Source organism: Lagenorhynchus albirostris, chromosome X (genome assembly GCF_949774975.1).
Source record: "Lagenorhynchus albirostris chromosome X, mLagAlb1.1, whole genome shotgun sequence".
Lineage (NCBI taxonomy): Eukaryota > Metazoa > Chordata > Mammalia > Artiodactyla > Delphinidae > Lagenorhynchus > Lagenorhynchus albirostris.
This window is the reverse complement of record NC_083116.1, coordinates 113992526-114007039: the sequence shown is the minus strand read 5'-3', so window position 1 is coordinate 114007039 and position 14514 is coordinate 113992526. Positions and strand designations below refer to the sequence as shown.

Here is a 14514-nt window from a genome sequence, read left to right as displayed (position 1 = left end):
AATCCATAATTTCATACTTCTTAAGTCCTTTATCATTTTCCTCAAGTTTCTCTAAACTTGGTACAATCTGTATTGAATTACAAAAGCCAAAATGACATCGTAATCAACTAAAGCTCTCTCCAGTAGGATTGTTTTATTTAGAATATCTGCATTTCAGATGTTTAAGCTTTTGTCTTTTTTCAGGCAGACAGAATGGAAGTGAAATTTTTCTTGAAATACTCTGAAACTCTTTCCTTATTAACTTTTTGAGTATTTCACTATTATGGATCATATACTATATTTTGGAGGTATTTGTTTAAAAACCCAAAACAGATATTACTCTTCCCACACTAATAAAAAAATCAGTCCCAAAATAATAATTCTTCAATATATGTCTCATTTCCTTAGGAGCGACTGTATTAGGATACTTGCTGATTTTACATGATGACTGTATCTGATAAACCCGTACCTCCATTTAATCATTTTTAAATGGAGTACATATACTCAGCCAGACTGTAGAAATCTTAATGACTGTAAATGTAACTTAAAATATATACTAGATTTTTTTTTTTTTTTTGCGGTACGTGGGCCTCTTACTGTTGTGGCCTCTCCCGTTGCAGAGCAACAGGCTCCGGACGCGCAGGCTCAGCGGCCATGGCTCACGGGCGCAGCTGCTCTGCGGCATGTGGGATCTTCCCGGACGGGGGCACGAACCCGTGTCCCCTGCATCGGCAAGCGAACTCTCAACCACTGCGCCACCAGGGAATCCCTACTAGATTAATTTTAATGGCAGACTTGACCAAAGTGGCTATAGACATTTAAGAAAACTACGGGGCTTCCCTGGTGGTGCAGTGGTTGAGAGTCCACCTGCCGATGCACGGGACACGGGTTCGTGCCCTGGTCCGGGAAGATCCCACATGCCCATGAGCCATGGCCGCTGAGCCTGCGTGTCCGGAGCCTGTGCTCCGCAATGGGAGAGGCCACAACAGTGAGAGGCCCGCGTACCACAAAAAAAAAAAAAAAAAAAAAAAAAGAAAACTATGGATTGATATTATTTTACATGTATCTAGGGACCTTTGTTATCCTACATTATGAGTAGATGGCAAAGATATAGCCAAATATGGTAATGCAAAGTAGCTCATAATCCAAAAGTGATTCATATTCAATTTAGAGTAGAATTCAATATACATAATTCAAATTCTGAAAATTTATACCACTTGAAAACAATAAAGCCACCTTAGAAAGATCTGACCCTGAAAGTGCTCATAAGCTGTCCCAGCCAATCATTTCTGGCCTCATTTCATACCCTGACTCTCCCAGGTGTAATTTTAAATTTTTAAAGATATTCCCTAAGATATTAATTAATTACGGTATTAATTAAGCAGACTAGATGTTCTCCTTAAAATATTAACAGGTATATTTCTGGCAAATTAGAAAAATGTGGTTAATCAACATGAAATGACTATTCATTTTATGAAATTGTTGGGAACTACTTTTTTCTTCTGTCAGTCCTTTCGTTTTTGATTTTTAAACATTAACCTGCTAAACTATGAGCAGCACCAACAGAACCAAGGCTGGTTTAATTACACCTCTGCCCTTGGTACATGGGGCAAGAAGCCTAAGGAGCTTGTCCCACACACTACTTGCAGATTGAATGGCCTTTCCAGGAAGCCCCAAAAAGGACACTGGGTGAGGCTTAGAGCCCTTTGTACCTGGAATAAATCTCTGGTTTCATTCTGCATCAGAACAGAACAAAGTTCCCCTCTTCATATTCAAGCCTCTGCTTAATTTAAGATTGCTCTGTGTCCATATGCCACTTAGTGATTTGAATGAAACTAAAAGTTACAGACAAGAACTAGTTTGTTTCTTTTTGGGGATTATTTTCTAACAAGTAGCTTGCATCCTCTTTCTTTAGTTTCAGGAGACACTCTTCATATATGCCTAAAGCTAAATTCCTTTTTTTCTTTCTTGGAAGCATTGTCTTGAATAAGAAAGACTACTAAGTCCAGCATTTGAATGGCATTTTAAAAAGAGTGAGATTGAATACTAAAGGCAACCGCTCCCTAAAATGAAGCTATGAGTCCAGACACAGGCATCCCCTTTGAATAGCCTATATTCCTGTTCAGAGGAGATGAGGGTATATACCTGTAACTGCCTGGCACAGGGAGTATTGTCCTATCTTATGCATCTTTAACTGAAGTGAGAAAAGGCCGTTCCTGACTTAGTTTAAAATAGTAAAAGGAAAACTCTGGAAATCTTTTCCACATAGTTTGAGTACCCAGATTGTTTTTATGCTAAAATCTTCTCTAATGTTTAGAAAAAAGTGTCTGTTCTCCCATTGTGAATATCAAGGTATCATCCAAGGTTTCTTTGCTCTCACCAATTGAAGAGAGAGAGAGAGTTTATAATTTTTTAACTACTTGGTACTAGGTGGCGCTGGTATAAATTCTACCATAGAACTAAGAATAAAGGGACTTCCCTGGTGGCGCAGTGGTTAAGAATCTGCCTGCCAGTGGAGGGGACATGGGTTCAATCCCTGGTCCGGGAAGATCCCACATGCCGCGGAGCAGCTAAGCCCGTGCGCCCCAACTACTGAGCCTGTGCTCTAGAGCCCGCGAGCCATAACTACTGAAGCCCGCGTGCCTAGAGCCGGTGCTCCACAACAAGAGAAGCCACTGCAATGAGAAGCCTGCGCACCGCAACGAAGAGTAGCCCCCACTCGCCACAAAAGCCCGCGCACAGCAATGAAGACCCAATGCAGCCATAAGTAAATAAATAAATAAATAGAATAAATAGGTTTGCATGCCTATATTGGAACTCTAGTTACATTTATATATTTATTAAACTAGGGTAAGAAAATTGTTCAATTCATTTTAGTGATGTAAAAAGTAGTGAGTACTGTGAACTATAGATTGAAAAAGTCTCTTCCTTCCAGCCTTATTCCAAAATTACCTCTGGTCTAGACCATCCTTTGAAGACTAGACTATTTCTACAAGTATCTTAGGGCCCATCTTAGGGTACATTCAGAATATGCAGGTTCTCCTTGTAATGGAATTATGAAACTGTTCTGGTCTTAATTTCCCTAATTCTTTCCCAGTCTGGGGAGATTTAAGGGAGAATTCTAATTTCCTAGAGTTAAACTGAAGCCATGAATGCCTCTGGGACCTCCCATTGCAGTCTTTTTTTTTTTTTTTTTTTTTTTTTGCGGTACGTGGGCCTCTCACTGTTGTGGCCTCTCCTGTTGCGGAGCACAGGCTCCGGACGTGCAGGCTCAGCGGCCATGGCTCACGGGCCTAGCCTCTCCACGGCATGTGGGATCCTCCCAGACCGGGGCACGAACCCGTGTCCCCTGCATCGGCAGGCGGACTCCCAACCACTGCGCCACCAGGGAAGCCCTCCCATTGCAGTCTTGAATGTGCCTTCCAAAGTAGAATTGGATTGGTCTCTCATGTTGATAGCAGTATACTAATGTGAAAATTACCTCTGGCATACCCATCTTATAGGTTAAGAATTGAGTCACAGAAATTAAGTGACTTGTCCTTTAATGTGATCCAGTAGAAAAGATTCTAAAATAAAATACATTTTTAAATGTACAACTTTTTTAAATTGATAAACAGAGAAATATCAAGTTTACTTCTCACATGATAACAAAATAATGGGAAATTCTGTATGTCAGGAGGCACTTCATTTTGTCATGGTAGCCATAGCCATCAGTTTATGTTTTAATTGGATTAATCACCATAGGAAGAAGCCATAACCTAGAGGTCACAAATTGGTGGTAACCTAGAGGCCAAATCCAGCCAGCCTTGACAGATGTGTATGGTTTGCCTTGCACAATATTTTTAAAATTCTTAATTGGCTGCCAATATTTAAGAGGTTTCGGGACTTCCTGGTGGTCCAGTGGTTAAGACTCCACTGCAGGGGGCACGGGTTCAATCCCTGGTCGGGGAACTAAGTTCCCGCATGCTGCACAGCACGGCCAAAAAGAAAAAAGAAAAGGTTTCACATGAGGGTCCAGACTTCTTTCTCATGGAATAAAATAGATGATCTCTTGACTCTCGGCCCCAAGTTGAGTGGCCTAGAACAAGGTATGTATTTTCTAATTCAGCACAACCCCCACCATTTCCTATTTTTTCCACACACTATCCACTTCATTTATTTGATACCTGCTTGGCCCCTTTAAGCTGTTGTATTATCAGACATGCTATATCAACAGTGATATCAAATTCTTGACTTTTCAATTCTGTGTTGCATACATTCCTCCAGGAAAAAATAAGAATCAAGCATCAGATGTAAATTTTTAAAAATCATTACTGATACAAAGGCAAGTGGCATAGAACACCATTTATGTATTCAGTGCATATTGAGTTATTCACCTTATATAAGATACTGAGAAACTTTTCCCTCAAAGACCTCACAGTCTAATCAAAGAATTAGACCATGCCCACATTACGGTACAAGGTTAAATATAATTAATGACAAAAAGTATTGGGAGTTGTGAGAGTTGATGGCAGTCAGTCTTGACTGAAAAGATGAGGACAGGCTTCATAGCAGCAGCTCTTGAGCTGGGCCTCAACAGTGAGTTTAATTTCAGGAGACCGATATAAATGAACCTCGGCGCCACAGACTAGAAGTTGGTCAGGGAACTGCTAATAATTTGGTTCAGCAAGAGAAGAGTATGAGCTAAGGTGACTAAAAAAAAAAGTAGAAGTCTTTATGTTTTAGGCTATGGCATTTAGACTGTTTGGGAGCAGCACAGAGTCTTTGGATATTTGGATTAGAAGAGCTACATTCTCAGAGTTCTACACTGGAAGGTTAATCTGAAGCATTCAGTATGTAGGACAAGTTTGCATATGAGAGCTAGGTGGTAAACTAGATGCGTTAGTACTCTCTTCAAATGGGTCAAGTGAGAAAGAATTGGAGTCTACCCTTTAGTGGGAATAAAGAGAAAAATAATGAGAAGGTAAAAATTGGTGCGACTTGGCAACTGATGAGAAAAAATACTGAGGGCTTTTGCCTGGATCTTTTTTTTTTTTTTTTTTTAATCCTAAACACCTTTTTACCTTATAGTTTACCGTTAGGGCTGATGAGTGATTATAGGCACAAGTTTGTGCCATTAGTTGTTCACAGTTTGCTTTCATATTTTAAATATTACTCATCACCCAGAATTTAAATACCCATTCAGTTATGGTAAGAAAACAAGGCAAAACTACCCACACAGCTAGCCATTGCAGAGGAGAAATTGATGCATCTGTTAGTTTACTTCACCTCTGTTTTGTTCTTCGCGTTGGCAACAGTGCATGTTTAAGGACATCCAGTCTAACCAAATGATCTAGAAGAAAAAAAGAAAAGATTTAAAAACAAACAGAAACCTTTGCCTGAAATATAAAATCCTTATAAAGTCAGATTGCATATCAACAACCATTTTCACGCCAGCACTCCTAAAGGCACTCTTGTTAATAATGCTTTTCGTAGTATTGGAAATCGGGGATAACTTTACTTTCTCTTCTTCAGCACATATGAGTATGGTAGTAGGTATATAAGATTCTAAGTTTAATTGGTCCTTGCCACACATCAATTTTTTTTCTCTCTTTTTTTTTTTTTTTTGCCACACCCCGTGGCATGTGGGATCTTAGTTCCCCGACCAAGGATCGAACCTGTGCCCCCTGCAGTGGAAGCTGGGAGTCTTAACCACTGGACTGCCAGGGAAGTCCCCACGCATCAATTTTGCTTTACAAGTTTGATGTGCTGAATGCAGGAAACCTTCCAAAATAAATATATGGAAAAAAATTTTTGTCCCAGCTGTAACAGTGATTTACCTTCCTTATTCTACCCTAGACACAAGAGAAGCAGTCTACCAAAGAACTTGAAAAAATAAATGAATAATGGGGATACTTGCCCTGTTTCTGTTATCTTCCAAAAATGGTAACTGGATTACTAGTATGCAGGCAAATATGTGCATATCTGTGGGGTCCAATTGGGCTGCCCTGGTTCTGTGGGGAAAGCCTCAAGATAAGCCTGGAGGTGGGAGAGATACTTGATATGATGTCCTTAGGGATGAGAGTCTCTTAGGCATCCTCTAGCTCAGTGGTCCCCAACCTTTTTGGCACCAGGGACCGGTTTTGTGGAAGACGTTTTTCCCCAGGGCAGGGGGCAGGGGTGGTGGTTCAGGTGGTAATGTGAGTAATGGTTCAGGCGGTAATGCGAGCGATGGGGAGCGGCAGATGAAGCTTCGCTCGCTCGCTCGCTCGCCCGCCACTCACCTCCTGCTATGCGACCCGGTTCCTAACAGGCCGTGGACCGCTACCGGTCCGCGGCCCCGGGGTTGGGGACCCCCTGCTCTAGCTCACTGTGCTAACAGCACAGCACAGGAGTTCAGTAGTGAAATTGGATCAGTGGATCAGCAGCATTAGGACATCTAATAGTGGCTCATTAAATATTTGTGCTTGACCACCTGGAGTTATTGCAAAACCTACTGAGACCCTGGAACTCCAGCTTTACGAGTGGGTAAGTTTATATGAAGACAACTAACCTAGGGTAATTGATGCTTCTTGATTTCAAATTGGATGTATCTCTTTTTATAATGTAAAATCAAACTCTGCAGTGAGTAGCTGACAAGCTGAACTGTCAATTATACAGTTGTTTCTGAATTCATATGCATTTTACTTAATGCTTTTTGTCTTGAAAGCAAAATTCTTATTACAAATGTACTTCTGTGTAATGGATTCTTTTTTCTAATAACAGATTTTAATAAACCATTTCTCTTCAGCATACAAACGGCTAGACGGTTCGACTGAATGCTGTAACAATCACAGCCTTACAGATGTGTGCTTTTCCTATAGAAATAATTTTAATAAGCGTTTGGTAAGTTGTCCCTGAAGCAGTCTTGCTTGCCTGATATAATTATTACAAAATAAGCATATAGAACTAAAATGGAATCTACAAAACCATTGCCCTTTTGCTTTGTATAATTTTATTAAAATCTCTACATTTCACATGTCATATTTCATCTGAGAATCTTTAAAAATTTTATAATGGTAATATCTTATTTGGCCAAAGTGGAATAATTGAATCTAATTTATAGTAGATACACATAAATGGCATTTCCTTTATATGAGCTTCATTCCTAATATGCTAGGTGACATGAAAGATATTGAAGTAATGTAACTTGGTGTTTTTCTTGTTAACAAGTCATTTTTAATATTGACTAATTAATGTTCTATCCCTAGCATACATGCCTACCTGCCCGGAAAGCAGTGGAAGCCACCCAAGTTTGTAGAACCAATAAAGATTGTAAAAAAAGCTCAAGTTCAAGTTTCTGTATAATACCTTCTTTGGAAACTCATACTCGCTTAATAAAAGTGAAACACCCACCTCAAATCGATATGTTGTATGTAGGACATCCACTGCACCTTCACTACACAGGTGGGTATTATTGTGGTAGACCCTCAGAATATCGCTACAATGGCATATATTCTCAGTGGTAGCAACTCAGTACACATCTTGCATTAATTTTATTTATTATATTTGATCACTTTTCAAAGTCTTGTTAACTTGTTCTTAAGCACGAAATGAAATTTAAGCAGTAGGAAAATAATCTGAATTTATAAAGCAAGATGGAGCTGAACACCATGTCTGCCTATGGAGAGTGACACATGACGCATTTTTCCTTCACTACCGTTTATATCACATAGATGATCTCTAAGATATTCTCTGAGCGTTTATTAAATTTATCCAAGCTCCCAAAACAGTAGCAAGAGCAGCATATGTCAAAGAATGCCTGGAATCATAGTGATACTACACTTGATCTTAGCCAAAAGGCCGAGAAGCGATTGGAATCACAGTGATAATGATGATAAAGTAATTTGTGCATGACACATGAATTTTATATGAATATAATTTCAAAACCGGGCCAACATAATTGTTTTAACAGTGGCAACATGATTGGATTAAACATATAGCTTCTCCATATGGCTGAAGATCATACAGTCTAACTTATTTTGTTGTACAAGATTTTTTTTATGTTCCTTTTTTTTTACCAGTTTTATTGAAATATAATTCACATATCATACAATTCACCCTTTTAAATTGTACAGTTAGCTGGGACGAAGTGAGAGAGTGGCATGGACATATATACACTACCGAATGTAAAATAGATAGCTAGTGGGAAGCAGCCGCATAGAACAGGGAGATCAGCTCTGTGCTTTGTGACCACCTAGAGGGGTGGGATAGGGAGGGTGGGAGGGAGGGAGATGCAAGAGGGAGGAGACGTGGGGATATATGTATATTTATAGCTGATTCACTTTGTGATACAGCAGAAACTAACACACCATTGTAAAGTAATTATACTCCAATGAAGATGTTAAAAAAAATTAAAAATAAAAAATAAAGTGTACAGTTCAGTAGTTTTTAATATATTCAGAGTTGTGGAACCATCACCACAGTCTTGTTCCAGAATATTTTCATCACCCCAAAAAGAAAGCCCATACCCATTAGGCAGTCATTCTACTTCTCTACACCCACCCACCCCCAGCCCTTGGCAACCACTAATCTACTTTCTGTTTCTGCAAATTTGCCTGTTTCTGCACATTTCATATAAATGGAATATTTTGAAAAATATTTTGAAAAATATTTTGTATTTTTAAAGTCAATCTCTGTATTTGGTAGTCATAGTTGGTATATAATCAGTTTTATCATATTCGCACCTCAAAATATAAGTACACTGAGGCATGAATTTCTGTATTCCACTATTTTTATTAGATGTTCTAGAATTGCCAATTGCTTTTATATGTGGGCCATAGAGCCTGCCTGCATATGTTTGGGAAGGGCTTTCTCAATCAATTTAATAGGCTAGCCCAATTTTTAGTCATATGGTAAAATTCATAATGCTGTTGCTTATCTGTATAAATAATATTATTTCTTATTTTTCTTTTTTAGTGAGCATCACCAGTTTTATTCCACGTTTCAACTTTCTAAGCATAGATCTGCCTGTGGTTGTGGAGACATTTGTCAAGTATCCTTTCTGGCGTGAAAGATGTTTTTAAAATGTGCTACTTGGGGGCTTCCCTGGTGGCGCAGTGGTTGAGAGTCCGCCTGCCGATGCAGGGGACGTGGGTTCGTGTCCCGGTTTGGGAAGATTCCACATGCCGCGGAGCGGCTGGGCCGGTGAGCCATGGCCGCTGAGCCTGCGCGTCCGGAGCCTGTTGCTCTGCAACGGGAGAGGCCACAACAGTGAGAGGCCCGCGTACCGCAAAAAAAAAAAAAAAAAAGTGCTACTTGGAACTTCATTAGTTTTACCTTGATTAGAGAGCATGAACAGACCTTACAAGTATCAGTTAACTGCTAATACCAAAAAAAGAGACTTTAAAGTTGAAAAAGATCAGATTGTACCTAGGGAGGAAGAAGTCAGAGAAGAAAGATTGATTGGGAGGAGAGAAAGGTTAAGATGTCGAAGGGAAGGAACCTAGAATACAAATTGAGAGTTGAATTTAGGGGTATAAAACCTTTTAGTACGTTTATAAAGGATGAACGCTTCAGCTACTAATGCGGTGATGAATTCCACCCCTTCTGAGCCTGTTGGCTCTGATCAAGTGGAGGAATGCGTAAGGGAGATCAAACTGGTTTCCAATACTAAAATAGCATTCAGAGGACAAAATCTCATGTGTTCTTTAGCATATTATATTTGCATGTAAAAAAAATTTTAATTGGTTATTATATAGAATTTCAATAAACTGAACAGTTTGGAAAGGTTCTTTATTTTTGTCACTTTTAAATCTTTAATTTCTTTCCTTAATGATTTGCAAAAAAAATGAAACAAAACAAATGAGCAAATTAGTAACAAATTAGTTAACGAATGAGTTACTAAAAAATGTGTACAGTCAAAATTGTACCTTGTAGACTGCAGCTTTTTCTCAGAGATATTTACACTATGACCTTACAGATGATAGTAAAATAGAGTTCAAGGGGCCAAAATCTTTATATATCTAATATAACGTATACTTCGTAAGGATCAAAAAGTAATTTTCCCTTATTTCTTATTCCTTTCTCTTGATGTATAATTAAAGGATTAGAAAGAGTTAGTTTTCTGAAGGAGTTCATTACAGATTGTCTTGGTCTACAAGTGGTTGGCCTTTATTTTTCTAGTCAAGGTTTTTGAACTTCGAAATAATATGTCATTTGTTTTAAATAGTAGAGATCTAAGAAGCAATGGTGTATACTGGTAAGCAGAGATTTAAAGAAAGGAAGGAAGTCACCTGTAATCTCAAATCCAGTCCTGGTAAAATGCCTGCTTCTGACTCCCACAAATGTGCTTTGCCCTCAGACCTCGCCGTAAGCTCCTTAACCAATTTTAACCAGGTACCTGATTTCCCTCTCGGGAGCTCTGGCTATTGTTAATGCAGTGCCCTGCTTTGCTTTGGACGGACAATGGATTTTAAACTCTTTCCTAGATGCTACTCTTACCTCAGTGATTGGAGACAATGATGTCAAAGATCTGATAGGATTTTTCATCTTGCTTGGTGGCAGTATACTTTTGGCTGCCAATGTGACCCTGGGACTCTGGATGGTTACAGCACGGTAATATCTGCACTCATTTGATAGAATCTCTGAGTTACAATATACAATATTGAAAACCTTACTTGGTGTGAAATATAAAGTGTTTCCTTAAAATTACATTTTAGCCAACAACTTTAAGTTCTTTATCCAGAGTATCCAAACTATGGGATAAACAGAAGAAATGAAAGGCATAGTCCCTGATTACATTCTAGTTTTAAAGACTGAACCTACAACCTTCAGATGCTTGTGGAACAATTCCTAAACAAGTGCAAATTCATGTTAAACCATTTTTGTGTGGCTACGTATCATGTTGAAATAATGTAAAGGAAAACAGAATTGGGTAGGATTAATTGGGAAAAACTTCTTGAAAAAGCATCATTAATCCAGATTTGAAGGAGACCAGACTTTGGCCAAGTGGAAAGGTGAGCATTTTCTTGGTCTATATCTCTTGTCCCTTGTCTTGTTTGAAAAGTATTTTTAAATTAAATTGTGTATTATTTTGTACTCTGACAACTGAGGTCTGATTACAATTAAATTAATAAAATTCTGTAAAAGAATCTGCTGACATGAAAGGGAAAATCTTTGTCAAATGATGCCAAATAAATGAACAAAGAGGAAGTAGAGTCTGTAATAGGGTGAGACATGTTTTGCCCCACAAGAGTTGCCTCTTTGATAATATGTCCCTATACTCTCATAAAGCAACACTACCCTTGACATTCAGAGTGAGCTGCAGAAGTATCTGCCACCTGCAGTATGTGAGCTGAGACAGTTAGGGGTGAACCTCAGAAATGAGCCAGGTGGGTCTTGCGGCAGGTCACAAGACAGATCACAGGACCTTCTGCAGTCTGGGTTACTGTTCTCTACAGAGCTTCAAAGCTTGGAATCCTTCCAGGGTAGGTATTTTCTCTTGTGCTGCTGGAGCTATCTGGGGCCTAGCTCCTAGGTCCCTGTCTTCAAGAAGCAATTACCTTAAAAAAAAAAAAAAAAAAAAAAAAAAGAAGCAATTACCTTAAGCCCTGAACCATACTCTGTCCTCACCAGTGGCTCCGATGTTTCTCTGTGTTGGGTAATTAAATATGTAGTCCTTGCTTTCCATCTTTCCCCTAAGCTACCTCTGTGGGTCCACGAAAGACTTGGTAGTAGAGTGAGTATGGCTGCATGTGAGTACAAATGTGGATTTGCCAGTGCCCGGGAACTGCCTCTTGAGCCCAAAAGAGCCCTGCCTAGTTTGAGATCTTTTGGACTGGAGATGCAGCCCTGGAAGATCTGGGAAGTCAATAGGCCAGTGTGAAGCTGTTGGTATTAGAAGTATATGAGCAAGCTCTTTCTTTGATGAAAAATATTTGCTTCTCTCATATACTCAAGAACATGACTAGTCATGTATCCAAGTTTTTCATTAATTGAGGTATTCGTGGGGTTCACCTCTTTCAGATCACTGAGTTGCTTTTTAGGCACTAAAACTTTTTAACCATTTTTAAGGAAACTTTAGATTGTATTATAAATCTGCCTGCCTTCTTAAACAGAAATTATATATTGAATATAATTTTAATATTTTTAATGACTCAAGGTCATCAGTTATTACCACTACTTAAAACTGTACAAATTATTGGTTTATCCTAGGAAAAAGGCATTTGTTCTGTTTTTAGGCAGACAGTCTTTCAGGATTAAAGTATATTAACAGAGTGATACGCAGACCCGTTCAGGTAGTAACGTTTGGGGAATACCATGAAATACTTACATAATTAATTCTATTACATGAACTAAGCAGTTTATTAATGGAAATGCTATATATGTGCAGGTCAGTTTTTTAAAACTGAGAAAAAAATTTAATAGATGAAATCCTACCTGTAAACTTCTTTTTCTGGGTGGAAAAAAAACCCCAAGCATGTCATTTTCTTATGGCTTTTAAACACCTTGGTCTTCTGCTACACTGGGTCAGGATTTGGCAAACACTCTATTAGGATATTGAGCACATCAGTCCCATTTTTACAGAAATGGCCTCATTGTGTAAGAAAGGAAATGTTATGTGTTGTTTCTTCAGCTTGATTGTGGGCACTTCTAGAGCGAGGACCATGTCATACTCATCTTTGCATCCCTGGCACAGTGCATGAGACATCAAAAATACTTAATAAATGTGGTTGAATGGATGATGATTAGTGTTATTTATGGATTAGAAAAGCATGTTTCTATTTAAGTAAGCTGTAAAAAGTATTATTGAATATACTGTAAATATATAACATAAAATAATAACTTGGAAGGTCTGTGTCCCTGATATATTATCATCTTTATGAAAATAGTCCATTTTGGTTTCTGTAGAGCAATTAGAAAAATGAATTATTTTGAGGATTTGAAGAAAGTGTTGTGTTGGCAGTTGTTTAGCAGTAAAACTTCATTTTCAGTGTTTCTATTCTGCACTGTTTACATTTTTCAGGGTTGTTTTTAATCACTTAAAATCCGTAAAGGATGTATATATTCTTTTTAGCATTTCAGTTTGAAAAGACATGCAGTTAAACTTGACCTTCTGATCATCGCTCTTACAGGTCACTATCTGTTCTAACAGTAAATTGTAACCATGCACTTCATGGATATGTGGCTCTTAGTCATCAGTTTGTCCTGTGGTATTTATTGAATGTCCACATACTAATGGTACACAGGTATTTTTTTTCTATAAATCTTTCAACTGAGCTGTAATTCATTCTTAGGCTTTAACTTGAAGATATCGTAGTTGCTGGCGTTTAATGTTTAGCAATAAAAGAATAAATGTGTACCAGCACTCTATGTTTTATCATCTATGTGTTGTCTTTTTTTAAATTTGTATTCTTTTCTGTCAAAATTTTTCCCTTTACATACAGTACCATCTTAGATGTTTTAAAATTCTTGATTCTAAAAGCAGCCTCAGTTTTCACTCAAGCAATCTGTATATGAAAGTTGTTGGTAGGCCACAGAAAGAAGTCTTTTTTAAATGAAATCCCTGTACTCTCACTACTGTTTTGGAAATGGCCTGTTCATGGATAAAGAAAGAAGACCATCATGTTTCGTTAGTGACTGATAGAAGTCTTCTCTAAGTCTATGTTTTTAGGAATTCGTGAAAGAAAGTGTTTCACCTTTTGCCCTAGCACTTCCTCCGTTGTCCACAGAGCCAACCTCCCTCCTACACACACACCACACACACACACACACACACACACACACACACACACACACACACACACACACACACACACACACACACACACACACTCACATTCTCTTTCCTTCTTTCCCCCTCCCCCTCTTCCTCTCTCTTCTTGGTTACTAAGGGCCAGATAAAATAGGCTGGGAATTTACCGCAGTTCCTGACTGACTAGTAGCCCCATCTCACACCTCCTCTTTGCCTCTGATCCCATTATACGACAGTTAAGAGCCACAAGACTAGATGATTGATTATCTATCAGCTTTACTGAAATATAATTAAATACCATAAAATTCACCTGTTTAAAATGTACGATTCAATGTAAACCAGTTTTCTTTTAATGACTCATCAAACAATAGTATACATACGCTTTAGTATAATCTATCCTTTTAAGTACATGAACACGTGATCAATGATAGAGTTAAGTAACAAATTTATTTTTAAGGAAAAGCATGTGGATATACTTTATTGAAACAGTAAGCCTTTTTAAATCAGTGCATATGCAAGCTACTCTTGCTGTTTAGGCCATACTAATTTGAATAATCCATTGTATATTTTATCAGACCATGGCAAATGAATTCAATGAGGGGAAAGCCTCTATTTCAGAACCTAATGCTACAATAGGTTATATTCAGGGTGGAGATAGAAAAAAATGGCTAAAGGAAGTTGCAGTTCTAATTACCAAGCAGGTTATATTGTGTAATTTGATTTCCCATTAAAGAAAGAAAAAAAAACACCCTTATATCTTAGTTTTATTTAGCTAAAGATTGATGGATATTCAATAAATGTCCCTTATTATCTGAATGCTT

At 38.2% G+C, this 14514-nt stretch overlaps 1 protein-coding gene and 1 pseudogene across 2 annotated transcripts in view; one reads left to right on the top strand and one right to left on the bottom strand.

Annotated features, from left to right (window-relative positions):
• Positions 1-11090, top strand: part of LOC132513525 (membrane-bound transcription factor site-2 protease) — a 38546-nt gene extending 27456 nt beyond the window's left edge. For both annotated transcript variants that reach the window (XM_060137985.1, XM_060137986.1), the window contains 4 exons: positions 6749-6843; positions 7209-7404; positions 8917-8992; positions 10336-11090. In XM_060137985.1, coding sequence (XP_059993968.1) covers positions 6749-6843; positions 7209-7404; positions 8917-8992; positions 10336-10558 — 590 coding nt within the window. In that variant the 3' untranslated portion in view covers positions 10559-11090. The remainder of the gene's footprint in view (positions 1-6748; positions 6844-7208; positions 7405-8916; positions 8993-10335) is intronic.
• LOC132514130 (U2 spliceosomal RNA) lies at positions 7703-7812 on the bottom strand (annotated as a pseudogene).
• Positions 11091-14514: the final 3424 nt, after the last annotated feature.